The sequence below is a fragment of the Lathamus discolor genome, chromosome 2 (genome assembly GCF_037157495.1).
Source record: "Lathamus discolor isolate bLatDis1 chromosome 2, bLatDis1.hap1, whole genome shotgun sequence".
Lineage (NCBI taxonomy): Eukaryota > Metazoa > Chordata > Aves > Psittaciformes > Psittacidae > Lathamus > Lathamus discolor.
Genome location: NC_088885.1, coordinates 13013386 through 13041326, shown reverse-complemented (window position 1 = coordinate 13041326; position 27941 = coordinate 13013386). Strand labels below are relative to the sequence as shown.

The following is a 27941-nucleotide window of genomic DNA, read 5'->3' as shown; positions in this document are numbered from 1 at the left end:
GCCTGCCTTTGCATTCAGATGCCTGCCTTCTCTTGTGAACCACGGCTGTGCTTGTTGCTGTGGTTGAAAGGAAATTTCTAGGGGTTTTCCCTTTGCTGGAAGTCCCCCGGTTAAGGCTGCTGTTGCTGGGGAACTGTGTGCAGCCTTCTGGTCGAGGGCTGAACCCTGTAGTCTCAATCTTTAATTAGCTTCCCCTTGGCCCCTCCACAAGGCTTGCCACTGGAAGGTTTCTCCCTGGGGTGAGGAAGACACCTGCTTGCGTAAGTAAGACATTTTGATCAATCTCTTTAGAAGTGCTGGGGCCAAGAGACCTGCGAGGCCTGCAGAGCACTCTGTCTTGGCTTCATGAGAATGGGGTTTTCTGCAGAATGCTGCACAGGCACCTTAGTGCCACCAATTAAGGTCATTTCAGCTTCGCCTCTTTTGTCTCACTGACATTGCCTGGGTTCAGGCCATTCCCCACCATGAAGATTTTAGACTAAACAGAAGAAAACAGTAAGGGCTGATTTAGTGAATCTCTTCACAAGCAGATCCCTTGCTCTCTGCAACTGCTGTAGGCACCCATAAGCAAGGAGCCTGTCCCTCTCTTACAAGGGGCATCAAACATCTCAGTAGGGACAGACACAAAGTATTCCCAAACAGGAAGTCAAGGATTTTTGATGACACTGTTGCTTCAGAACAGTTAGAGTTGGAAACTCCTTCCATGTCTGTAGCAAGAATTACTTTCTGAATGCAAAGACAGGGTAAGAAGAGTTATGGAAACACCTACCATGAGGCAGCTTCCTCAGAGCACCCACCACAGAGCTGAAATCTCCAGGTCATTCCAATGGTGAGAAATGGGAAACAGGCACCGTCAGAGAAAGGCATAGTCCAGGACCCTAGTGCGAGTGCTCATCCCTCTAGAGAAGCTTCTCTTTCTCTCCACTGAGTATGGAAGATACCTTGGAAGATGAGGTTATAGTTGGCAGCTCAGAAAGCCAGGTAGCTGAACACACACTGGTGGTGTCATTGACTGACCATGATTACAGGGGTTATAATTGTGTTCTTCCTTTCCCCTTCTTGCTGTGCTTTTGCTGCTAGTGATCTCAGTTTCTGCATTGCGGCCTGAGTTTTCATTATCAGAAACAGTTGCACTAATATTAGCAATTCCCTGGAGCCTGCAGCTTCACTTCGATAACTACTTTTTCTAACTGAATGCTTTGCATTTCACCTGGGTGACTACCACATGAGCGTAATACCATCCAATAGGGTTTTCTGCTGGTATAAAGGAGGTTTTCTTCCATCTTACAGCCTTTAGTCATAGTAGGATTTCCTTCTTCCTCTGGCCAGAAAGTTGTATTAATTTGCTGAGCTTTCCAGCGCTGGGCTGTGAAATGGGCAACACTTTCATAGCTGGAGTCAGGGGAAAACATCATCAGGTATGTTGAAGTCACTCAGCTGTCTGAGGAAATGGTCTGGTTCCTCTCCAGTCACCTGGACTAGCCTCCCTTGGGACAGCGTGGCATGCAAACCATGAGACACCCAGCCTCCGAAATCTTCAAGAGTCTTCCAGCAAAATTTCTTCCCTGCTTTCTGGGATTACTTTGTGGTAACGCAGTGACTATTGGCCTGGCTTTTCTTGAAGAGGCCTGAAAAGAATTCAGCTGTCTTCACTCACCATCAGACAGCTTTTCCCCCCGTGTCAGAGGAGACCAGCTGCTGCCTCACTTTTCTGGGTCCAACATGCACACCCAAAGGTTCCCTGCAGCTACAGCCCTGCCATGTGGAGCAAGCCCAGAATTTTGCGTGTTAGCATGGGGCTGTCGGTACACAAATGATGAACTTGGAGGATGTGTCTCCAAACCGCATTTTGGATAGTGCTATATGAAGGTGTCTGCTAGGAACATTATTTCTGGCTCTGACCATGGCTTCTTTGGACTCAATCTGCTACACTTTCCACAATTTGCTTCATTTGCTCTCCTGAGCAAAAGGAACTTGTTGGTGTACAAACCCTCCTGACATAAACCCTTCTTTCAAAGGACCGATTACATTGTCACTTTCTGTTTCTCTCCTGGTAAGTGCTGCTGCAGCACACGCATCCGCTCCTTTAATTCTTCCTCCCCTTTTGCAACATGCTGCCTGGCACAACAGCAGCCCAGAAGAATCTCCTAAAGGAATTCTTCTGGGCTTGTATTGTGCTTTCAAGGAGCACCTTCACAGCTTAAAAGTGCTGCAATGAAGTCTTGGTCATGCAGATGCTCAAGGTTTGTCAGGAGTGTCCTCCGGGGACCTGTGATCTCTTTCAGTAATAAAAGCACACTTATGTATGTGCTGACTAAGCTCCTGATATTAGGGGACAACAGCAATAATCAATTTTTTCCCATCTGAACATTATTTTGCTGTGTTGACATCTGACTCTCGACCCTTTCACTGTGGAGCTTTTTCTTGCACTAGTGCTTTTCCAACTGCTGCTTGTTAAGCACTTCCTTGTGGTGGGACTTCCCTTGTTTTCATAAAGTATTTTGTTTCTTTCCCAAGACAGTACCGCTCTTCATGTTCCAGATCGCTGCCCCATCCCAGCTGTTATGGAAGGCCTGTGACTTCTGCTGATCTTGGTACACATTATTAATTGGTGAGTAGTTACCCAACACAAGGCTTCCAGTTTCTTAGCGGAGTTTGTTTTACGGCATTCACTTCATTCATGGTGCCTGAATCCTTCATTTGCTATGCAGTGATTTACATTCTGCTAAGATCCAGGTTTAGTTTATGCTTCCCGAATTTTGGCTGAGTGGCAGTATTCCCTCTTGTCTCAGTCGCATACCTCTAAGTTGTCATGTATGTTTTCACCTCCTGTCAACATTCATGCATCGTGCACCCTTTTCCCAGGAAATCTCTTGTGCTGATAACAGGCCAGCAGGTGTTTCCTACCAAATGTTGTGGCTGCTCATCTCTTCTTTCAGGCTCACCTGCCTCACGCAGCTCAGAATACGCTGCAGAGTCCCAGTGAATAATATCCTATAGCACAAGGAGCCTACAGCCTCCCTGAAAAACTGAGTTGCTTTTTTGAAGTGATCTGTAGGTATCTGAAAGGTCGTTTTCTTTCTCGTTGTATCCATTTTAGAGCTCTGGCTACTTTAAATCATACTCTTGTGTCAGACATTGCGGTTCCTTTATGTCTTTGCACCTTGCCTGTGGAATTGGTTGCTGAAATACCTGAGCTGTTCATACCAGAACCTTGGGAGGTGACTTATTTTTGCAGTTTCCAGGATTTAGCCTATGTTTCCAGGCAAAAAAAAAAAAAAAAAAACAAAAAAAAAACTGTTAGAAAAAGCCCATTTTAATTGCCTCTGCTATGAAATGGATTGCACAGGTAGCAAGCAAAACCGTTCTCTGTTTCGGGACTGATTTACCAGCATGTTAACCACATAGAGAGATGCTGACCTTTCCCTTTTGCAGCTATATTCAATCTGTATTCCTCCAACACTTGGGGTGGAAGACCTCTGTATTTCTTTAGACCTACTGATGCAGGCAATGTTAGAGGCCAAATGGAAGCTGGCTTTTGCCCATCTTTCGTCTCATGAATACAGATTGGTTTTTCCCCAGTTATCAGTTTTGAATGTCACAGGTTTTCCTTTGGCCCTATGCAGCTAATGAGACCTAGGAAGCTAGCTGCATTGTGATCCTTCTCTTTGTACTGTACGGTAGCCAAGAAGAGTGCTGTGTCACTGCTGCTGCTTGAGTCTCTTTGGGGGTGCTCTCCAACTGCCGGCACCGTACACCCTGTACTTTTCTGTTTGCTTATGTGTCATGCTTCTACAAAACGGTTTACTTTGTGGTTGGAATCAAACAGCCTTATCAAAATGCAACTCTTCAATAAAGCCGAAATGAAACATTTGGATCTCATGAAAACAGAATGTTTTGCTATTTTGCATGGGGGAGTTTAGGAAGGTGAACAGCTTCTCAGTTATTGAGTCAGCATTTGGGGGCAGTGAGGGGCAAAAGGACCTCCCTAAATGGTCAGAGCATTATTTCCTTTTGGTACTGTTTTGACAGTCAGATTTAGAGACAATGTCAGAACACAAAGCTGCAAATATGGGAAGATGGTATTTCCATCTCGATCCAAAAGCAAATTCACAGCTGTTTGTAAACTAAAACAAAGAGCAGATCAGTGACTTAGGAGCTCACAGACATGTAGAGTTGTGCATCTGCCTGCACTTCAGGCTGACAGAGCACCAAGAAATCCTAACTCACCATGAGGAGAGCTGTGCGCCTGTGGTGCTGAGCCCCAATAATACACCTAACAACCAGCATGTTCAACATCGGGATTAACACCCATATAACATAGTGACATGGATCCCAGGACAGGGCCGTTTCACAGACATAAGTGTATTTGTGTCCAAAATCTCTCTCACCTGCCTATAGGACTAGATTTTTAAAGATTTTCATCTGCTAAAGGATGCAGATAGAGAACTTTTTGGGAATGAAGCACTGAAAACAGCAGTGGGAACCAATTTGCCTCTATAGGTCCTGAACATGTTTGGAGATTCTTTTAGGTTGCGCTGTTTACCCATATTAGTTCCTTCTTCACCAAATGTTTATTCACAAATTCTTTCTTACTAGTACTAGATTTCATAATTGAAACAAATAGCATTTAAGAAATAATATTAATGCAAAATACTATTTGCTTATCTTGCATGCATTTTCAAATACCAATGAAATTCATTAATGTTTTGTAGTAAATGTAGGATTAAAATTTACTGGTTGGTAGGGGAGGAAAAAACAATTAATTTTGGTTGTAATCACCACAAAGATATTGTAATAAATTGTTGTATCAAATTATTGTATCTGGGTGTATGTGCATAAAGGAGAAATAGGGGTTGCCTCATTTCATAGGGACAATTTTGTTTTGAATTGTCTTGCATACATCTAGTGTGCCAGGGGCATCCTGGGAGCTAATCAATACCTGTAAATCTCAAAAAATACTGAAGTTTGTAAGACAATCTTGTTAACTTTGGCCCAGTTTACACTTAGATTTTACAAACTGATGAAGGTACACCAGAAGAGACAGAGTTTATACCTGCAAAGTGTACATTAACTTAACTCCTTCCTTGGACAGAATAGAAACATACTTTATGGAAAGTATGACTGCATCTATTCTACAGCTCTAAATCTTTAAGCTTAATAGCAAAACCAAAGAGGTCAGAAAAAGAAGAGCAAAGTGACTTGCTGTGTTACAGCAGAGGAGCTAGAGGAAGCTGCTTGAAGTCTAAAACACCACCATGCCCTAGATGCACAGAGATGGCAAGTAACAGGCAATACCCATGTGAATCTTCCAGAACACCCACACAACTGTCAAAGTGGCATCGAGGGCTAAAATCTAATCAAAGATTTTGAACAAGGACCCAGTGAGCTTTCAGAGAACTGTTTTAGGGCTACCCTCTGCTTGACCCCTTTCCCAGTCGCAGAACTTTGAAGAGGAGATGATCCAGCTCACTGGGAGAGGACTGCAGATTTCCTCCAGCTGTAGTGGAGAGCAATGCAAAGTAGCTCAGAGAGGTACCAGGACTTTCTCCACTGACCCCCATGAAAACCAGCCCTGCTCTGGCACCCTGAGAGGAGCATTAACAATCAGCTTACAGGTACTCTGACATCCAGATATATTACCCAATGGACAGAGATGTCTTTTTTCAATGTTCTCTTAAACCTCACTAAAACTTGCAGTAATGGGTGTCCATGTATACCAAGTTCAGGTACGCAGAGCAAAAGGACTGTTAAGCTGTATGCAGAAAGGCACACCCACAAGGGTGCCCAAGGAGGAAAAGATGACAGCACGGCAACATGGAAAACTAATCACTTATCTCAGGTTTTCATGGGCTCTGCTGAGTTTGACCTCTCACTGTTAGCAATTGGTTAGACGATGTAACTAGGAAGAGGGGAAATGTCCCTGTCCCATCTATCACACGGCAAGGAGGCTCCTTACAGCTCCCCTTCAGCATCTAAATCAGAATATCTACAGCAGTTACCCTCCCTTAAAGATTTGAATGTTCAGAAGCATCAGCGGGTTTCATGGTTGCAGCGGCTCATTGCAGGAAGTAAATTAATGGGGAAAACAGCTGAAAAGGTGATTATAAAAATATAAAATAAAAAAGTAAAAAATAGCAGTCTTAATATCTTAGACAACATATTTGCACTCCATTCTTGTAACAAAAGACATGATGAGATTGCGCGCGCGCACACGCTCATGCTTATTCTATGCTTTTTCGCCTCATCTGGCAGCCGCTTTCCGGTCCAGCAGACACTAACATCTAATGAGTCAAACTTCCCATTTTCAGACTAATCAGTCGGCTGCACTAATTGCAAATGCAAATATGCAAATTTATATTAATTAATTACTCTGCTAATTAGTTCTGCGGTCTTTTTGGGGTAATAAATCATTGTGCAGTGGAAGGGAAACACGTCCTGTCCCATTTCACTCCACATAAAAATTTAATGTACTCATTGAAGGAAATATATAAAAAAAACCTCCCTGATTCTGATAGCTCTGTTTCTACTGATGAGTCCCCTACAGAAAGGTATGATTGTAAGAAGGCTTTCACATCTCCAGCAAATGCCATCACTAAGGTGCCTGTTAGCAATTTAATTATCACATTATGAGCTCCAGGAAAAGCCAGTTTGCTGTGCTGCAGGCTGTGACTCTGAGCTCCATAGTTCACACATTTTGCAGCAAACACTGTTTATACATACATGAAAGATAATCTGGAGGAAAGCATTCAGTTTGCTCTACCTGAACGGGCTGCTAAAGCTTGCGCTCAAATACTAGGAAGCTGAGTCTGCTAGAACCATCAGAACTATATACGCTTTAGACCTGCAGCCTCACTAGACCACAGTAGAGTGGTTTGCCAGGAAAAATGAAGAGTAGCTGAAGAAGAAACTGCTTGTAGAGCCCTCCTATGGCCTTTAATTTTACTTCATCTCTGATCCAGTTAAACAGGGAACTTGAGGCTCCACAACCAGCTTCACATCTCCCTTGTACCCCTCACCTCCCCAGCACACCCCAGGAACAGAGAGGGTGGCTCCACTGCCCCCCTACTGTTGGACTGCCCAGCCTCAGGGGATCTGTGGTCTTCCTTTTCCATGCTGAAGTCTGAAAGGTGCAGTGAGGAGGATGCCACACTGGTGGAGGCTCGGATTCCAAAGCCCGACAAAGTGTGGATGTCACTCTATCTACATATTCCTCCTTGTAGAACAGAAGAACATCCCTATAGCATTACAAACTCAACAGCACCTTGCTGCAGAAAAAGGGCCACTGAGTCCCCTCATCATATAGATCTACATAAAGTCACACCAATACTGTGGTGCACAGTGCACCACAGGCATCCTAGGAGCCAAAGGCTTTCCTAAGAGCCTCAGAAAGACATTAAGTGAAGTCCATCCTCTTATCTTACACAAGTTAAGGCTAACTAGAAATGCAGCACGTCCCACTGCTCTTGGAAGGTTTCTTCAGCCTCCACTTGCTACTATCCACTATTACATACCATCATTTCAAGAAATGTGAAACATTCACAGAGCATTTTCTGGAGACTCTGAATGTGATCAAGTGAGTTAATCTGCCTCAGAAAGACAGTCTGAAAACCAGACAAAGATGTTATGAAAGTCAACAGAGTTCTTCTTGTATCTCTGAAATTCAGGCATCTCGCATCTAAAGAGTCTACCAATATTACTAGAATAATTTTTAAAATCATTAACAAATATTTTGCTTTATACTTGAAATTATTGGGTTTAAACTGAAACAATAAATGAGGTTTACAGGTAATTAAATTCTAAGAGCCTTTATCATGCTAGGTTTAGACAGAACTTGAGCTGCATATTTTTCTCACAGTTTGGAATGATAGGATAGCTTCTTTCTCATTTATTTTTCTTTCCGACCCAAGCACTAGAATAAAATCATGTTGAACTGATAATCTGAAGTCCTGTGACTTAGGTTCTGGGAAACAGAGGAAACTAAACCAACTAAACCAACTTAAATTAAACAGAGAATTTAACAGCCAAAGATAAAATTAGTTTTTAGAAAGTTGCCATCTTCGCCTGAAATACTAACATACGCTAATGGCTATGCCATTTAACAGCACACAAATTAAAATACTAATCTAAAAGCAAACCACCTTTGTGATCTTTCTGGGTCTGCAGGATCCTAGAGTCACAAGGGGTTCAAATTGTTTGTTATAGAGCACAGTCCCCCCACCTGCTGTTATTTTTGCCTGGTATTTAAAAAACAGCTTTTTACTTCTTTTCTTAAAACCCTACAAGTTTTCAGAGATTAATGCATGCAGATTTTGACAAAACTCCACAAGTAACTCTTTAATAATGAAGAGGTATGAGATGGTGATGGGACTTTGTTCTGGTTGTCTGTAGCGTTCATTAAAGAGTTACATTTAAATCATAATTGTGCTGGGACATGAGATATAACTTAAGATATTTGACAAAGTCTCTAGGCCCTTTGATGGGTTAGCTTCAATTAAACAGCTTCAACAGCACATGCCTATTTTGCAAACTGCAGCAGGCTTCCTCACGGCAGGCACTGGAAACAAAATTATCTCTTTTTTTGATTGTCTTCATAATATAGCTAAGAAAGTTCTGCAAATACTGATTTATGAAGAATATTGTCTTGATTCAGAATACTTAGAGTCAGAAAAGTGATGCTAATAAAAATTCCATCATGATAGTCTGTGTTTATTCCCTTTCAGTTACTTCTGGCTGATATTTATTCTCCTGTCAGGGCTGTGAAATTAAGGCTTTTCTTAACATATAGGACAGCAAGACCCATTTGGCAATCAAGATGAAACCCAGATGAGTGTTAAGATTGACAGTGTTTTCACCCTTATAATTAGCTATTCACACAAATGGGGTTTTAGTTTGCACTTCTGCTTAGAACATGGCACTTCTTCATACAGAGAGCAGCATTCACATGTTAACATTTTCACTTTTGTTTTTTGTTGGCAAGTAAACCAGTGTACTTGCTATTGACTTCTGTTAGCTTTTTGCTATATATTATTCGCTACTTATTAGTGTCCTATTTAAAAAGAACTGAATGTGAGCAAAGCACGAACAAGAACTGCAGCGATGCCCCTTTCCTTCGCCCTGCATTGGAGGAGGATGTCACCTAACTATTGTCACTCTGCTGCTGCCAGGTAAATGCTTTCCACACAAATAGTGCTGGGGCATCTCTTCTTTTAATGGTTAATGACCCTCCTCCCTTGCTAAGGGAAAGATGGGTGGCCCCAGAGCAACAGAATACGTACCAACCCGAGCTAATTTGCAGCCTTGTCCTCAGTTGTGCATTGACTCAGTGATGTCTGGAGGAAGGGCGCGCAAGTAGGAAACCTTATGGCAGTACAGCAGCCGTTGCCAGAAATTTATCAAGGATCGTGATGGGTTCTGAGCAAGGTCCTGTTCATTCTAAATTGAGAAATAAAAGGCTCAGTGGTGGAAAAGAAAGCAAAAGGATGGCGAAAACGTTGCTGTTTTGCTAAATGTGAGATGCGACTGATTTGCTCGTGCATAATAAGAGTTTTAAACTGAAAAAAAGACAAAATAAAGCGTCCTAAATGGACTGTTCTCAATATGTACTTAGGCTAGAGAGCTCACTGCAACAAGAAGTGGATTTCAGAAATGTATGTTTGCAAAAAGGAATTGATATGCATATCAGAGTTACCATAATTAATTATAATAACGTTTTTGGGTCATGCTTCAGAGCTCACAGAATTCAGCAACTGTTAGAGAACGGGCTGAGACTTAACAAGGGTAATCTCTTTTTAACCTTCATGTACACACTTTAGGGTCTCTCTTCAGCAATGGCTATTGCCAGAAAATAAATATGAGATGAGACCAATCTTAGGTATAAACAAATAGGAACAATTCCAGTGTTTTCAGCTGTGGACTATATCCCTAAGTGGCCCTTTCTCTTTTGGGAATGATGGGCTTTTGGCAGTTGATTTAGTCTCTTTCCTAATTTTCTCTAAGGCTAGAATAAAAAAGGGATGAAAAAAGAAACAAGGAAAACTTGATCACTTAAGCAAAAGAGGTGACATAATACACAAGGTCTTTTGCACCAAACAAATTAATTATTATTGCTCATCTCTTTAGAAACAATTGCATCTACAACAGACAAGAGGACAACTATCGGGCTAGATTAAAATGAAGATTACATATAAAATCACTGGGGGAAAAAAAAGGAGGACAGACTAATGGTGGAGAAAGGCACAGAGAAGCCCTAAAGGCAAACAATAGAATGAATAAGTATGGTAACTGCAAACCACCTAAGCAAAAAATAAAAATAATGATTGGGGAAATAGCAGTAAAACAGGAAAACCATTTGTCTAGACCAAAGCTTCACAACCGCAGCTATTGCCTCCAGGCACTCCAAGCACAAGGATGCCTTCTCACCCAAATGGTAAGATATCCAGAGAAGCAAACTGACACTGCTGCTCATATCTCTTTGAGGAGCAAAGCAATGTCACTCTCTCTGCTCCCACACGATGCAGCACCACCACCATAGCTCAGAGAGGGAAGCTGCACAAGGAACGGGACTTGAGGTCAGGCCAAGGGGATACAGTAATGTATAGCAACAGTAGGAGCCCTGCGCTTGGATGCTGCAATTGCAGCTGCCCAGGAAGGCAGCAACAACAAGCATCTCCAACTCCAATGGAGGTGTGAAGCAGGTTAGTGCTTCAGGGACAGGGATTTCCACTGGTGCGGGTCAGGAAAATGGAACTGAAACACCACATCCCCACTGGAGATAAAAAGGTCTGGCTTACTCTCATGTATTTCAAAGTCTTTCACTCACCTTTATTGGGCGGATACTTCACTCTACCACACTGAGGCAGAAACACTAATATGACAGGTTAAATTGGAATTGTGGCTGCAAGACACCTTGAAATAGTTAAAGATAATCCAAAATCAGAATATTCTTCCAGTGAGTTATCCCAAAATGTCAGTATTTTCTATCCCGACCACGATAAAATGTTGCAGTATTTGCTTGATATACTTCTCAACAGCATTTTCTTCCTGCTCTGGTTGCAATTCATGATACAGAAGGATGGCCATTCAGAGGCAGGGTTTCAGTATGCCCTGGAAAACATTGTGCTCACAGAGCAAAAAGCCATGAAGGAGAACTGGGGCCCACACCATAGCTTCCATGACCCAGTGTGTCTTCTAAGACAGGACACATTGTCATTTAACTGACTAGAGAAATACATATTTTGGGACAGCCCAAGGAACATGTTATTCCTGTTGGGGTTTATTGACTCCACAGAGGACTGGTTTGGGCTTTCTGAGTAGACAGTCAACAGACTTCACTAATGGTGAAAGATGCCTAAGAAAATTCTGATTTGTGAAGGCAGCTCTATCACAAGAAACTTTTTCTGTCAAAGGATTTCCGAGCAGCTCTAGTCTTGACCCTGCAAAGACTTGCAGTGGAATTTGATTCGTCTAACATTAGCCGTGAAAAAACATTGTCTTGAGCAGGTTGTCTAACACACAGAGTTGGTGGAATGTAATAGAAGTTGATTCACTGCACATAGTTTAGACATCCCAGGAGAAGATGGTGGCTACTCTTCCCATTCTCTACAAGCAAGTCTGGACAGTTGGCTTTCACTAAGCAGCAAGCTGGGGGTATGTGAGTCATTGCATGGCGTCACATGTGCATGCAGGCTGTTATTCATCCCCCATTTAACGTGGTGCTGAGTGAAATCTGCCTGGGGCTGAGCTCAGTGAAAAACCCCCACCTTTACAGCCATCCTCAGCGTCATCCTCATTGCATATTTCTGCCTCAACAAAAGTGAAATAATGATTCTTTAGACTCTGTAAGAGTAAGTGGCAAAGACCTGCAGGTATGGCATGAAATACATGGATGAGAGAAAAGGTTGCAGCAGCCTAAGATGCCAGGAATCTCTTTTCATTCTCTAATCAGAAAAAACTCTCACTGAAAATGAGACTGATGGATTTGGAGTGGGATCTGATGAGATTTTAAATGTCCTAGTGGTCTCACATGGCATACAGCATTTAGGCAGCTCGAAACTGAAGCCTTGAAATGAGTGTACTAGTACTTAAAAGAAGACCCACAGTCAATAAAAATCCCTAAAAGAAAATAAATCAACTATGTTTTGGGGAGAATTCTTGTGTGTTTAACAAAGGTTTGAGTTGGGAGAAAAGATTTTTTTTTAATTTCTCATTTGAATTACTCTCTAATGTAAAGAGTGGAGAGCAAAATGGTTTTGTATGTAGCTCTAAAATATTCACTATCTAACTTAAAGAAAGATTTAACTAACATGCTGGTTTTCAGTTAAACAATTTTTTCATCAGTTAATTTATTTTACTGTATCTTAATCAGGGTTTTTTTTTCAGTGTTCTACTTATCCAGAATCAAATCTCAGCTTTGAGCAGTAACAGGATTGGAACTATGAAGGTTAAGTTTGTAGCCAATTCTTAAATCCATTTTCCTCTATAAAGCAGGTAAATTCACACTGTTTTTTTTTCTGCAAGAGCAGAGGGAGACATGTGTCATATTCAACTATAGCTTTACAATAAACAGAAGTTAAATGAAGCATTAGTGTACAAGATGATATTTGACCAAAGTAAAGACTTCTTGACCACACACAAGTTGCAATTTAAACATCCAACTTCCTTGAAAATGAATAATTCACATTCTCTGGAAGAGCAGAGGCATCCCAGTCAGATCTGAATGGATTTTATCAGACTGTGAACTAGCTGTGCTGTAAGTAGAGAAATAATTGAGCTAGATCAGGCTGGAGAGGCACAGACAAATGCTCATGCTGTGCTGCAAGACCAACAGTGTCACTGACCGTTCTTCTTTCCTGCTCTGCCCTAAGCCTATCCTCTTCTAGCTCACATTGCTATTACCACAGATAAATAATAATCAGCACCATCACTTTGCCTCAATCTATCACCAGCAAGAGATTTCAAAAGGCAATTGGCCCAGCTGGAGAAAACATCAAAGTGGAAAATATATTTGCTCCAAGGAAACATTATGCTTGTACTTGGGACTTGGACACATAAGGCTCTCACGCACTTCTCTAGCCACCTGAGTACCCTTTTTTCCTAATCACTTGCAGATATAAATTGGGCTCTGTGTGCATGGTAGCAGTGTACATGGAATTCACAGCAATATTCACAGCATCCACCTCTGGGAACTTGTCCCTTATGGTTTCAGTCAGGAACAGATGTTTTAAGTACGTAGTTTGAATAGAAGTTTCATTATTTTCCTTTGAGGTTGAAAAATAAAATTGTTTTGCTCCATAAACTTCTCACCACTTTAAAGTTAGAATTAGGTCAATGGGAAGGGTCTGTGTGTGAGTGGGTTAGATAAAGAGACCAAAAGTTGCTGAGCTCTCACTGTTTCCCACTGTATATTTGACTCACCACAGGAACTTGAGATAGCTTCTCTGTCTATGAAGCACTGATATGAACTCACTGAACCAGCAGGTACTGAAGCTTAATTTCACTATCTACAGTACTGTGAGATCTTTATTTGCTGTGTGCTGTAAGAAGTGCAAAGTAACTTCCACAGTACCAAAAGTAACAGCAAGTAAAATGAATTTGTCTTGCACATTTCCAATAAGAAGTCTTTGGTACTTTGAGCATCTTTCCCAGCTGCCAATGGGAGTTCGACATTTTAATAGCAGCACACAAAAAAACCCTCCTAAGTTTTTATTCTGCAGTGCTACTTTTGTGCACAAACAGTTATTAACTTTGCATCAACGTCTCCATGGATTAAACAGTCCCTAAGTACACATTGACAGCACGGATCGTTATGGTTATGGACCCTTAACATTTCAAATGGGAGGGGAGGGAGGTTGTGTGTGTGTGTATTCATCTCCTTGCTCCCTCTCTTTCACAAACTATAAGGTTTAATAGCGATTAACACTAGTCCACAGCACTTCTAAATTAACGATAGCCCTGCCAATTCTAATTGGTATTCTAATTAGTCTGACAATTCTACTAATTAAGAACATTAAACTTTTTAACAAAGGCTATCTTTTTTGTGTTGTGTTTGGCAAAATGGAATCGAGGGTATAAGGGAACCTGAACTGCTACTTCAGAGAATTGCTGATGATTAAATTACAAAGAAACAAAAAACCAAAAAGACTGGGGGAGCAGTAGAAACATTTATCTATGGCAGTTAAATAACAGGAATAGACTATCTGAATTATAGGAGATAGCAAATGACAGAGAAATAGGTAAATAAAATGAAAACTGCAAACCCAGAATACACGGCTGAAAGAGGTTTGCCTTTCGGAAATCCTGATGTAGCTAGAAATGCCTTTGTCTGGAGAAAGCTCACATTACAAAATTTGCTTTCCTTCAGATATGAAACAAAAGCAAAGGGGGGGGGGGGGAATCCACAATGCCAAATTTCCAGTACCTGTTTGTTTCACATCAAGCAAAATGTCTCATTTTGGTAAGGAAAAAAAAAAAAAAAAAAGTTCCTTTTTTTGATTTTATATTATAGATGTGATTTTGAAAAGAAGCATCCTTTTGAATCCCTTTGAAATGAATTAAAGACCTTACTTTCTCAAGTGTCTTATCCTCAGAATGAAATTTCAGTATATTGCACTTGATATATAAAGTTTTTATGCTGAAAAGTAATACACAATCTCCTGAAAGAAAACATCTTCTAGTTTCTGCCACTTTATGTCACAAGGTCAAACTGCAAACACCTTGTTCATAATCCTTGTTTCTGATTCCACGGGAGTCAGAGCATTTACACAGACTCTTTGCAAAAGAACTCACTGATGTCAGTTAGTGCCACAAAAAGCAAATGAATGGAAAGCAATGGAAAGCAATATTTACTCCAAACCCCACCAACCTGCGCCTCGTAGATTTTACTCTTCCAACACCCAGCCTTCAAGGCATTGTGCAGGAGCTCTGCATCTCTCAGGATTTGTTCCCATGCTGTAACACCGAGTGTATTTACTCCATCACTTCCCCAAATCATTATTGCACTGCCTGTATTCACACTGTTCAAGGGCTTAGAGGTACAGGGAGAGACAGCTATTCCAGTCACCATCTGCTGGTGACAGCAAATGTTCTCCACATGGCTGTCTTCAAAATTCATAGCAAAGTACCCTTTTGAGATAAATTTTACCTAGATGGCTTTTTACATAGTGAGATGCCTTACAGGTCCAAATGCAGAAGGCAGGAGCCAGCGCTCCTCTCTAGGCAGAAAGTGTGCTTCAAATTTCAACACAAGCTGCACATAAAACTCCTGAACACAAGAATGAAGCCCTAACCATATTATAGTATACTCTACAAAATGCATATCTTTGAATACTTTGTAAAGTGCGTATTTTTTCTCTCCTGGTCACACTGCAGTAATAACAAATCAAACTACAATAGGCATCTCCCCAAAAATAGCAATCGAATTAAAAATGATCATGAAGAATACAAAATAAGGCCAAATACATCCCGGCTGACACTACAAACAATGCCATGGGGGAAAAAAAAGTAATATAGAAAGATTCCTAACTTGTAAAACTCTGTCCATATTCAGTACTGTTTCTGCTGGCTACTGTTTTAGCATTTTGTGAACTGTGCCCTGTATGATCCTTTCCCAAGAGCTTAAAGGGTCAGGCCCCCAGTAAGGCCATGAAAGGCAGGTAAAAAGTCAAGCTCATACAGCAGCTAGCACCACAGAATGAAACACAAGCAGGATTCGGGCTCAGCAAGCCATGCTCCCTTCTTAGGAAAGGGAATTTGGCCAGGAAAGAAGGCTTTTTGCCAAACTTCCAGGTGCATTCTGGCCATGGTTGCTTTAAACTACTTGGGGATTCAAACCAGTCCTCAGCCAGACCAAGGACTGAAATGAAAACTCTGGGCTGCCAAAAGATACTACTTGCTTTCCTTTGCACACTGTAAGGTGAAACTGCTTTTGCAGAGAAGTTACCTCCAAAAACAACACTGTGTGCTCGAGGCTGTGGCATGAAGCACTGATTTTCATGATGCCTGGTGGCTAAGGAAGCTGGCAAGCTGTAGAGCTTACACAACTCCTTAGAGATTACACAGACATAAGAGATAGAAAGAGACAGAGATTACTGAAACTACTGTTTACTCCAGCTTATACTTGAATACATGATAACCTCACCTCTCTTTATAGCAGACCATAAACTCATGTTGATTTTGGCAAATTTTACTGACTGCTATTCAACAATGCTGCTTCTGAGAGGACGTCCACAAATCTTACCAAAACCACCTATGCAGGTATAAGCAAAACCCTCACTTGAGCTCTACTTCTTCCAGTTGTGTACTTGAACAGAGGGGAATTATTGCTCTATTAATCTTCTCTTTATTCTTGTCCTGGGAAAATTATGAGGATTGCAGTGGGAATTTAAGGAATTTACAGTTTACAACATTAGTGTGTCTGCTTGCCCAGGAAATTTGGTGACAAACATTCTGAAACAGGTTTTTATAAAGATAAGAAAAAAAAAACAAACCTAGATCTGCAGCTAGAAGTAATAGAGTTGTTCATGCATCACTGAAAAAAAAATGTTCTTTAAACATTGATTTCCCAAAATGATTTTGGAAAAAGATCATTACAGCCCAATCTGAATTCAGCACCATTTTACAGCTGAGCTGAATTTGGCTGTGCCTTTCACTTTCTCAGAAGCTGGGGGATCGAATCCAGAAAACAGATTTATAAAATCTTGTTCTATTTGTGGTCAAATTCTGTCACCAAAGCTCCTGAACTGTCAGGGGAAAATTGATCTTTAAGGGTAAAACACCTTAAATGACCCAGCTCCTACTCCCAGCAGTGACAAACTTTCTCTGTGTTGAGGTAAAATGTGACAGTCAAGATCCTCCAAAGTGTATTGCTGTCCGTCTTCCACTGCCTTCAAATCAGTGAAGATACATAGAGTTTTGTGTAAGAGGAAAAAGCAGAAAGACCAGAGGATCCACTGACTGTACATTTCATATAATCCCCTTCTGAGAATAATTTCTGTAATGCTTATCATATAGCTATTGGGCTCTTCATTACTCCTGACAATTGCATCAAGTGCCTCCCTTTTCCTTCTGGAAAGTAACATTTTCCTGCTTCATATGAGTGGTATAAAGAAAACCATTGAATTCTGGCACTGGTTTACTTCTTTCTTTATTTTGGGGTTTTTTTGATTGGTTAGTTTTTAACCCAAAGTTACTTTTTTTTCAATAAAAGATCTCTGGTAAGATTTTAAGTAGACACCATCACATTTCAGGAGCTGGTTGGCAATCACAGGTGCTGGGAGGAGTCAAAAGTGTAACACAGATTTGGGAAGGTAAGGGAAGCCATAGCTCATTAACAGCTTGGGATGCCTGACTGCATAGCTTTTCTGCTTTTTGAGTGGAAAATTTACTTATCTTCCCCAGACCAGTATCTCAGGAAGAACCTTGTCCAAGGAGGGCTATAAATTCCGATAATAGAAGGCAAACCAAAAGGAGCAGATATTCCCATTACAGTAAGCCTGAGTCATCCTGCCCCATACTTCATATTATTTCATAGAAACAGCTGAGCTGTGCTGTTCAGAAACTACCTGCCTGTTTGCACATTAAGAGATAGAGGTTTCATAGTCAGTGTAGCTCTGGCATTTCCTCCATTCAGCTACTCAACTTCTCAACATTGATAATCTCCTTTCAGAATTAGTTTAAAGGAACCGTTATATCTAAGGTCTTTCTTTTTTTCCCCTAAGGTGTTCAGGCATTATTTCAGCATGCTGCTAAAGTTTGCCTGAGGAGTGCACAAAAGAGAAAGGAAATGGTGATTCTTAGTTAATAGCTTACAGCTCACCTAAACCTGGATAAAATTTCATAGGGGTAAAGAAAAGTCCTTCCCTTAGCCTGAGGGCTTTCTCCCTGCTGAGTTTCAAAGGTCTGCTGCAGCTAATGGAAATGTCAGTTTCTCATGAAGATTGCAGGCATCTTTTATGAAGCTCCCCTTACAAAACATTCTATAATTTCCTGGGGGAGAATTGCCCACCAGAAATTGACATCCCTCTTGGTTTTTACATTGCACTTCCGTCAAGTTAGTGTTAACTTTCCTGTTTCCTTCTGCCTTGCATTTAACTTAAAGCAAGTCTTAAGCGAACTGTTCCTCTCTGTATGTGCCTTCTGTAAGGCCATCCTGCTCCTCTAATTGGCTTGGTGTCAGTGCCACACATTCAGAGGTCCCACTGCTTCACAGAGGGTCATTGCCCCAGCACCACCTCACCACACAATGCTCAGCACATTGCTGCTTCCCATGCAACAGATAATCTCACAGGGAGAAGACTGCAGGAAGGGAGAAAAAGTATCAGCAATACCCAGATGGGTGATCTAGAGAGACCATTCCATCAGGTGCCTCTTGCTGTGGGAGGGTTGTAGTGGGGAGAGGAAAGCAAATCATAAACCTCAGGGATTTTGTAAGGAAGAAGTGCCTCACTTTACAGAAGAGAAAGCATGCATCACAGCCATGGGGTCTGCTTATAAGGGGAAGCAGCATAGGTCTTCTCTGGGGTCATGCTTACCCACACTAACTCTTCTAGAGGGGACTGGCTGCAAGGTCCATCCCCAAAACCATGATTTGATGGAGACAGAGACATACTCAAAATGGAAACACGGAGGAAGCATGCCTGTGAATCACTATAGCCACCAGCAGACTACAGAGAGGAAAAAAGCAGCATCACTAACTAGCTGTTTGGCAGAGATTGCCATTAGAGAGTAGACATTGATTAGGAGCATCAGGGTGTGTGCTACAGCCTCTAAAGGCTAACTTACTGATCTCAGAGCATCCTCAAGGTAAGGTAGCAGAGAGTGTGACAAGCCCAGTCACCAAGTATGAATAAAATAAGAAATTTTCTCAGATGTACCATAGGGTTGCTTCACACCACAAAGCAATAGGAATGATCTTAACCCCCCCGTAGTTCCAAGAAGTGACACAGCTTCATGACTGGTCTGACTAGAGCATTTTTCCCCATGGAAAGAAGTACCTTAAATCCCATATTGCTGCATGGTGCATATGACCACTTAATCTGGTAATAAAACTTTCAGCCTATACTGTGCCATTACTTTTATAGGTGAAATACATTTTATTAACCTTTAAAAAATGTATTTTCAATTTTAAGATTATTTGGTCCAACCCTTTCTCCACTCATTTATATTAAGTGTAAGCCAGAAGTAGCTCAAAACTAAGAAGGTTGTGCCAAATGTACGTTATATCTAAATCAGACCTATTCTGGTCATGTCTTCCAGAAATCTTAGAGGAATTTCTGGTCACAAACTCATTTTTGCTTAACCATCAGCAATTAGTATTAGAGACCATTTTCAGATTCTAAATTCATGTTTTACTGAAGCAACTCCCATTAAAATAGAGTAACTAACCCCTCTGCAGCTCTTCCGTATTTGTCCCTAACAGCCTATTCAAAACATAAAACTAAGGATGTCTGATTAGAGCAAAAAGTACATCCTCATTACAGGAAGCTTAGAGCAGAGCACATTTATAATAATTTGCAGCATTAGCAGATGGGTTAAAAAAAAAAAAACCCAACACATTTTCAGATTGACCTCTTGAGCTAATCTAGGTTATTCCTCTGAAGCCAGGGGTCCTTATTAATGTCGTCTTTAATCTCTCCCAGGAGAAGGATGTATATTCCTGAACGTCATTTTAGCACTGGTGGGAGAGGGCTTAGTCAACTTGATGGGAACATCAAGTTCCCCTCACAAAGCAGTTCATAGTCTACAGCAGCATACTGGGGACACAGAGAGGCAGAAAGGGGCTGGGTCGCCCCTGGACAGGGATACACATCCCTCCAGTTCATAGTGTGCTATCTGCACACAGGACAGGCACCTGGCATATGGCACAGTGGTCTTGATTCCTCCCTCAGCAGCTCCTTCTGTAGGGACACAGTCCTGCCCTCACCAGAGGGTCCCAGTTCTGCTCAGTCTTAAACTCACTGGGGCTGACAGACCAGAGCCCTGCACAAGACACCATCCTCTTTTGTTTTACTTTTGTAAAAGAAAAATAAAAATGAAGGTGAAAAAAAACCAAAAACCAACCCAAACAAACTAAAATCAAACCCAAAAACCACACAAGCAAAAAAATTCCAAACAGGTCTTCCCATCTCCTCCTGAGATCCAAGCTCAACAGGAGCCTGGAGCCAGAAGCCATTTTTTTTCATACTGTTACCTATGTATTTGCTCTAGCTTAGACCCCAAACACTGCAGCCTGACCAGAGGCGAGCCGGTCTGGAGAAGGCATTTCTGGTCCTCCTGTGGTGTTTGGGCTGTGTATGTAGGTGCTGTGGGAGGAAGGCAAACTCATGCCAGGTCATGAGTGAAGAAGAGGGAGTTTGGCATTGAGGGATTGACACCAAGACTTTACACACGCAAGGAACAAAGTTGCTGGGATGTTTAGTGCCTATGTTAGAAAGATAAGGAAATAAAGAAGAGAAAAAGATTTAGCTAACCCCTTTCTGAACAGCCCCCCACTGACCACAAGGTCCCATTGCTGTCAGTGGGTGACCCAGACCACCACACACCAAACTGGTCCTGTGCAAACTTCATTAGAGTTCCTTAATTCTCATGCAGCTCTCCTGTTTCAGCAGAACTGGGAGATACGGGCCAGTTGGGAGAGGATGATGAAAAAACTTTAAAAAAAAAAAAGAGGAAAAAAAAAAACCAAAAGAGAAAAAAAAACCCACCATAGAGACATTCCCTGGGTATCCGATGAGTGCGCACTGAAGTTACTGGAAGGGCTCCCATTGATTGCAGTGCAGTTTGGGTCAGTCCCCCTGATGCACCGTGGAGGCTCTACAGTCCTTTGAACTTGATATTATTTCAGTGAATCTATTAATGTTTGGCTCTGTTAAATGCATTATGATAATACTGCATTGGAAACAGAGTCACTTATAATTCAAAACTATACAGCCTGGGCACAGGAAAAAAAATCGTGGTATGTGTTCAGTAACATATTTGTTGCTGTGCAGCCATTCTATAGAGTGCATTTAACTGTGTTTTGTGTATTATTCTTAACATGCATTCACAGTAGACAGCAAAGCAGCAGTTATGGGGTATGCTGTGAATGCATATTAACAGCAGTACACATTTGCATATCATGGATCCATAATACAAAATGCGTAGTAAAATCCTTATGAAAAGTTATTATGCATGCACAGTAGAGGCTTTTTAAACCTTGATATCTCAGCTATTTTGTTTCTCCACTATTTATTTGAAAATATTAAAAAGGTCAAATGATGGATTAAGAATCTGCAAAAATGTAATGTTACTACTACAGAGGGAAACCTTCAACACAAACTAATTCATTTATTTGGTTTTTAGTAGCAATATAAAAGCCGTTCAAAAAGGCATTTTACAGTAATATTTGAAGAGTTTTAACAAACCCCACCTCCTTCAGCAATAAAAAAAAAGGATGGAGGAAATATTTTTATTAAAGTGTAGTTTGGAGGCTGGGGGATATAACTGGAAATTTTGATGGTCCTTCCCTTAATACAAGGCCACTACAATGTCAACCTTTCCTTCAATTTCTCGTAGTATTTTTAGTATGCATTGAACCAGGGTTTGGTTCCTCAGGACTTTGCATATTTAGATGATTGTGCATTGTATAATACTCTGAATATGCAAAATCCTTGAAAAGGTTGACAACCCTTAGGACCTTCCGCAATATAAATCTTAATACATAAAATCGTATTGAGAGTAATGGGATTCTACTCTCTGCTCTGTTATAGAGATTGTGATATTTGGGATAAAATGAAACTAATGTTACAAATAATACAGCTCTTGCTCCTTTTGAATAGTTGCCACTGAAGTTTCAGCATCTTTGTCACTTCAAATATATTTTCCTTGAAAAATAAAAATAAAAATAAGGAAGGAGAAAATAAAACACAAAGGCCTGAGCTCCATAAAGAATGAACGACCCGATATGTCTCACTTCTGTAAAGAAGAGAAAAATACAAAGTTTGGTTCAAAGCCTTTTTTTTTCTTCTTTTTTTAATGAAAGGCTCTAAAATCATTGAGCATACACATGTAGATCTGCACAACACGCTCTCCCCACACACACGCGTTGTTCTGATGCTGCCTCATTTTTTGTTCCTCTCTCTAATAAAAAAAAAAAAAAAAAGCCCAAACAGATTTAAATGAAACTTTGTGACAACAAAATAATTGGATCGGGGCTGAAAACATTAATGCCAGGCTTGGGCCCAATGCGAATTAAAGCAGATGAGTTATAAACCCTTCAAAACCAGGATTTATAATGGAAACGCTGACACAGACCCATAACAATAGCAGCTCTGCCAGGGATTATTTTAATACTAAAAGCATACTCGGTCACTCACTTTTTAAAAGCAGAGATTACTCAGCCACTAAAAAGCAGTGATACGCGATAATAATGAAAGCAAACTTTAAAATGAAATAAATTTGTTTTTAAGATGACATGCCATCCCCCCTGTAACTCTCCTGATATCGCTTATATGTGACACACCACTCCTTAAATAAAAACAACCCACAAACCCCAAACACACCAAGGTGGAGTTTGCCATAAGCTCCATGGCAAGGCTGAGCCGAGAGGCTTTGTCAGCTTCATTTAACAGCTTCTTGTCTGTGGAAAGAGACAAAAGGGTTAAGGGAAGAAGAGCAGGGAGTACAGGAGAGGCAGCTGACGGGGAGAAACAAGGGCACGAAGAAAGAAGCAGCAAGGGAGGCAAATGGAAGAGCAGGGTGAGATTTTTAGGAGGAAGAAGAGCGTGTTTCCAAAGGAAATAACTCAGTTTTCAAAGGGGCTTCAGCGGAGCGCTTGCAAAAAGGCCAGGCAGGCAGAGACGATTTGGCAGCAGCGCAAACCCTCCGAGCACCCCAAGTTAGACCTGAGTGTGTCACCCCACCAGACGCAGGTGTGCCTTGGTCATATGCATCACACTGGGCAGGAAGGGGACCAGCGAGCCCCGACACACGCTTCCAAATAAAGCATCAGTTTGTTACGCTTTCACCTTGTATGTCCAGTTTCTCACAAACGCCTTCTTTCAGGAACGTCAAAACCCCACCGAGGGATGTGAGAGGAGGGCTCCTTCCAGCTGGCAAGAGGTTTGCTCCTGTTATCCTGTGCTCTAGGGCAACACGCCACACTCAAAGAAACCCCATACCCTGAAAATCTCTCCCAGCATCTTCACACAGAAACTACTTTTTGTGACTGCGCTATGTGTTATAGCACCAACATTACTGCCCCATTACTGCCTTCCCTTCCTTGCCCCCCCCCGTGTGTTTTTTTTCCAGGGTACCAGGTGCACCAGCGGGACTCGGATAGATACAAGCCATCACTTTCCCTATAAACAATACTGTATTAACAACCACAGGGCAGCCGTACCTGTAGGCAAGGATAGCACCAAATGTTGGCACATCTATCCGTGCAGCTAGACTGCTAAAAAGAAGCAGCTCCAGTGGAAATGCACCTACTGTATGTGAAATGCTGGTGCAGATTTTTTTCCCTCCCCCCCCCCCCTTTTTTTTTCTATCAGTCTAACCTTCTGTGTTGATACATGAATGCTGGTACCCACTTAGAGGGATGCCAGATGATCAGTGCAGAATGAAGGTCCCAGGAGAAAGGCTCACGTGGTTTTCTCTGCCCCGTGACGTCACTAGCAGATGGCATGGGTACCAGCTCTGGCAGTTGGCATCAATGTCACTTTTTAGAGATCAATGAGATAGTGCAGATATACACAGATCTAGACTCCAGGAGACGATGCGACATTCAGACTGAAAAGATTTGGAAGGCAAAAAATGAAAACTGATTGTTGAATGAAATAAAAAGCTAAAGGTAATACAAATAAAGATATATTTCAGTTGGTGCTGGGTGTGCATGCAAGTGTTTAAAGATACAGTATCATTGTCTTGTATTTTATGTATGCTATTTACTGTCTAATAACTCCTCGTAACATTTTTATTCTTCTGATGCAATTGCAGACTTTCCTTGGTGTTATGTAATATTGCAAGTGTGTAGACAATACTGATAGAGTTAGTCTTTGACTGGGGTTTTTGTTTAGTTTTGTTCTATTAGGAAAAGTCCCTGCATTCGGTTTGCTTGTCTCTTTGAGGACCATGGGATCCCAGCTTTTGCTGCTCCCAAACTGCAAACAAAAGCAAAATAACGAGGGGAAAAGGAAATTATTTCTCCATTCCAGGCTGGATTCTGAGCACACGTGCAGGACTGCAGTCAGAATCCACAGACCGCTCCTGTCAGCTACGAGCTGGAGGGAGACGTCTGAGCCTCGCAGAACATAAACACTGTTATAGCGTGCAGGGAAATTTTCACCTCCCCCCCCCCCCAGTGTAATTGATGGGGAGAAAAAAAATAAAGAGGAATGAAAAAGAGGAAAAAAACTCAAATAAGTTTATTTTAACTAAACAGATAGTATCAGTTAGAATTTTTGCTGGGAAAAAGGAAAAATAAAGGTAGGGGGATTTTATTTCCTAACTCTAATCTGGATACGGATAGGGTTAGATCATTCTGATTTTTTCATAATATGAAAAAAGTAATATGTAATTTTCATACAACTCATTAGTTGAAAAAATTCATTTTTAACTGTTATTGAGTGATTTTGGGGGGAATGTTCCATTAATTTTGTTTTCTCGCCCACTCTAACTTATTAGAGTTTAGTACCTTAATTCATAAGGGAAAAAATAGGGAGGGGGGGAGAAAACATAAAAATATAAGTCCGAAAGTGATTTAAAAATATTTATCCATCAGTTAATAGAGACACGGCACTTGTCAATTGTAAGAGTGCTCTTGCTCGCCTCAGTTTTTCACCCAGGGGAATTTGGATTAATGAAATTTCTGTATTGTTTTATCATGTTTTGCATTTCTTTGAATTCCACCGTGGCAAAGGTTTGATGGGCTTGTTAAAAAATAAGATAAATGACTAGGGAGCTAATTGTACATTTTAAATACTGATTTTTCTCTATAGTTATCTGTGAGAAATGTGGGGTTTTAGTTGCAAAATCCTGACTGCTTCGAGTGATGTTAAAATTCTGTGCAGCTTTTATTTATTTTTTTTTTAATGAGCATTTTCAACTGGTGTTTTATGCAAAAAAATGTGTTATATTTTATATATTATGCATTTCTATATACACACAGACACTCATGTACACTGAGCGTGCATGCAGACATACGAAACGTGCATGAGGATGTGTGTGTAAGTCGGCAAACTTTAAAAATGGAAATATTTAAATATTGTGCTGGCATTCTTTCAGGTAACTTAAGATTATAGAACCATGTTAACACTACCGTTTGATGAGTCTGTTGTAATGCCAGAATCCCAGATGTGTAGAAAGTTTCCCAGAGAAAGTGATGACCAAAAGCAAATGAAGAACCCAGAAAGCTTTTCAAAGCAAATCGTGCTCCGAGGAAAGAATATTAAAAGATCTCCTGGAGAAGACACAGAAAAAGAGGAAGAGGAGGAAGAGAGAGAAGAGGAGGATGAGAATGGCTTGCCTAGGCGAAGAGGCCTTCGGAAAAAAAAGACAAGCAAGATAAGGATGGAAAGGATCAAATTCAGGCGACAAGAAGCCAATGCAAGAGAGAGAAACCGGATGCACGGCCTTAACGACGCCCTGGACAATTTAAGGAAAGTGGTCCCTTGTTATTCTAAAACACAAAAACTGTCCAAAATAGAAACTTTGAGACTAGCCAAGAACTACATTTGGGCTCTTTCTGAGATCCTGCGAATTGGCAAGAGACCCGACCTGCTCACCTTCGTCCAAAACTTGTGCAAGGGTCTGTCCCAGCCAACGACAAACTTGGTGGCGGGATGCCTGCAGCTGAATGCCAGAAGTTTCCTGATGGGCCAGGCGGGCGAAGGCGCCCATCACACCCGCTCGCCCTACTCCACCTTCTACCCCCCCTACCACAGCCCCGAGCTTGGCACCCCCCCGGGGCATGGGACTCTTGACAACTCCAAGTCCATGAAACCTTACAATTACTGCAGCGCTTACGAGTCCTTCTATGAAAGCACTTCCCCTGAGTGCGCCAGCCCACAGTTTGAAGGTCCCTTAAGTCCTCCCCCAATTAACTATAATGGGATATTTTCCCTGAAGCAAGAAGAAAGCTTGGACTATGGCAAAAATTACAATTACGGCATGCATTACTGTGCAGTGCCACCCAGGGGTCCCCTTGGGCAGAGCTCTATGTTCAGGTTGCCTACAGAGAGCCACTTCCCTTACGACTTACATCTGCGCAGCCAGTCTCTCACCATGCAAGATGAATTAAATGCAGTTTTTCATAATTAATGAGGAAAATGAAAATAAACAGTGGTCATTCACCTCCCCATCTAATTAAGAGCAAGCAGATGCTTGGGCACTGCGTAATTGGCACAACTCTATTTGACGTGTTTACTAGTTCCTAAAGTGTGTTTCAACTATTGTGGGGATTTTCTATGTATTAATAAAACCTTTTCCCAATAAGTATTTTTTCCTTTTGTTTGTTTTTTTTTTTGTCTGTAAACACTGTGAGATTCTGTTCCCTCCCAGAGGTTATTTCACCTTATTCTTTTCTTTCTTTTTATTTCCCTCTTTGCTTGATTTGTTGAGCAGTGTGTCTGAAAAAATATCACTGAAATAAAAGCATACACACTGTAAAGTCAATGTCTATTTTGATTGTACAGTAATTATACAAATGCATGTTATTGAAATCAGATTAATTAAAATGATGTATTTATAATTGGTAGAAAATATATATTATGTATCTGAGGAGAACTGGGTTAAACATATTCAGAACTTTAGAGAAATTATCTCAGAACTGAGATGGGCTTGCAATATGCAGAGGTGAGAGTGCAGCAATATTGAAAGCTATGCAAAAACAAAAAAAAAAGCAAACAAAAAAGCAAAAGTTTTTTTGGGGTTGTTGGTTTTGGGTGAGCTAAGGAAAACCTGATTGTCACTGACATTATTCAGCCTGGCCTTTAGAGTGTTGCTGGCAGGGGCCACATGCTAATATTTTAGAAGATGTTGTCGAAATTTTGCCTCAGTTATTTTGACCATATATATATATATATATATTCAGCACTTTTTTTGTATTATTCTGACTTCAGATGTAAAGGTTTGTTATAACAATGTATAACTGTGGTTTCTCACTACGTACTTTAAATGCAATTAAACATAGATGTTTCCACTTTTAAAATACATCTATTAGCTGTGATACTGTATTTTGCCTGATATTTGTTATCTCACAGTATACAGCTGCCTTTGGTCTTGCCTACACAAGCTGTCTTTTCTGCACCCCTGTAGTGCCTGAGCCTGGGGATGGAAATCATGAATTATCAGGGTGAACCTCGCGCTATTTTCAGAAGGATGTATTAGCAATGCAGCATAAGCAGACCCAAAAATATCACAGAAACAGCTGTGTGCTAAATGAAACACAGGTTAGAGGAAGAAGGTAACTTTATCTCTCAACAAAAAGCCAAATTTCATACAGGAAAGGGCCCTGAGCGGACACTCAGGCCACTAGCTGCCCCTCTAGCTCTGGCTCGCAGAGGGGTGTAAGAACTCAGGAAGCCTAAAATCTGCAGAGGGAAGGACTGCCTGAACAGCTCAAAGTTAGTTGTAGATAATAAACAGCACCAGTAAACTACAGATGCATCCGCAACCTGCATCAGTTCAGCACCTACAGGGGGCTGCATGGCCCCTTGCACCTTAACAGGACTGAGCTCAGCTGAAACGCGGGCGTTTTCTAACCACTCAGAGCGATTTCTCAATAAGGTACATGAGTGACAGCAGGAATGAGCAGTTGAGCTAAAAGCCAAGAGCCTTTAAACCTGTGAGTGAGCAAGACCTCCTGATTTTCAGGGATCAATAGCAGCTACCAGACAGGCATTCACCTGCAGCACCAAAATGCTATGCTGTAAATGAGCAGGAAATAGTTAAAAAAAAACCCCAAG

At 41.2% G+C, this 27941-nt stretch overlaps 1 protein-coding gene and 1 long non-coding RNA gene across 12 annotated transcripts in view; one reads left to right on the top strand and one right to left on the bottom strand.

Annotated features, from left to right (window-relative positions):
* Positions 1–27941, bottom strand: part of LOC136007688 (uncharacterized) — a 49733-nt gene that overhangs the window by 10071 nt on the left and 11721 nt on the right. The window contains exons 3-5 of one of the 4 annotated variants that reach the window (XR_010609817.1): positions 23535–23766; positions 23004–23087; positions 22143–22615 (exon numbers count right to left, since the gene is read on the bottom strand). This is a non-coding gene — a long non-coding RNA (uncharacterized LOC136007688). Of the gene's footprint in view, positions 1–769; positions 3254–22142; positions 22616–23003; positions 23088–23534; positions 23767–27941 lie in introns of those variants that run through there. The other 3 variants (XR_010609818.1, XR_010609819.1, XR_010609820.1) reach the window with 3 other exon arrangements.
* NEUROD6 (neuronal differentiation 6) lies at positions 164–27118 on the top strand. Of its 8 annotated transcripts, none has more exons than XM_065665779.1 (4): positions 164–260; positions 2522–2611; positions 23041–23827; positions 25261–27118. In XM_065665779.1, the coding sequence occupies exon 4, from the start codon at positions 25282–25284 to the stop codon at positions 26293–26295; it is 1014 nt and encodes a 337-aa protein (XP_065521851.1). In that variant the 5' UTR covers positions 164–260; positions 2522–2611; positions 23041–23827; positions 25261–25281; the 3' UTR covers positions 26296–27118. The 8 variants fall into 8 exon arrangements, with proteins under 8 accessions (XP_065521851.1, XP_065521852.1, XP_065521853.1 ...); XM_065665780.1 differs by having other exon boundaries at positions 190–260; positions 2518–2611; XM_065665781.1 differs by lacking the exon at positions 164–260 and adding an exon at positions 1305–1418.

What these genes read in the sequence shown, in the direction of transcription:
- NEUROD6 (XM_065665779.1), top strand. Translation starts at nt 25,282, where the DNA reads ATGTTAACACTACCGTTTGATGAGTCTGTTGTAATGCCAGAATCCCAG.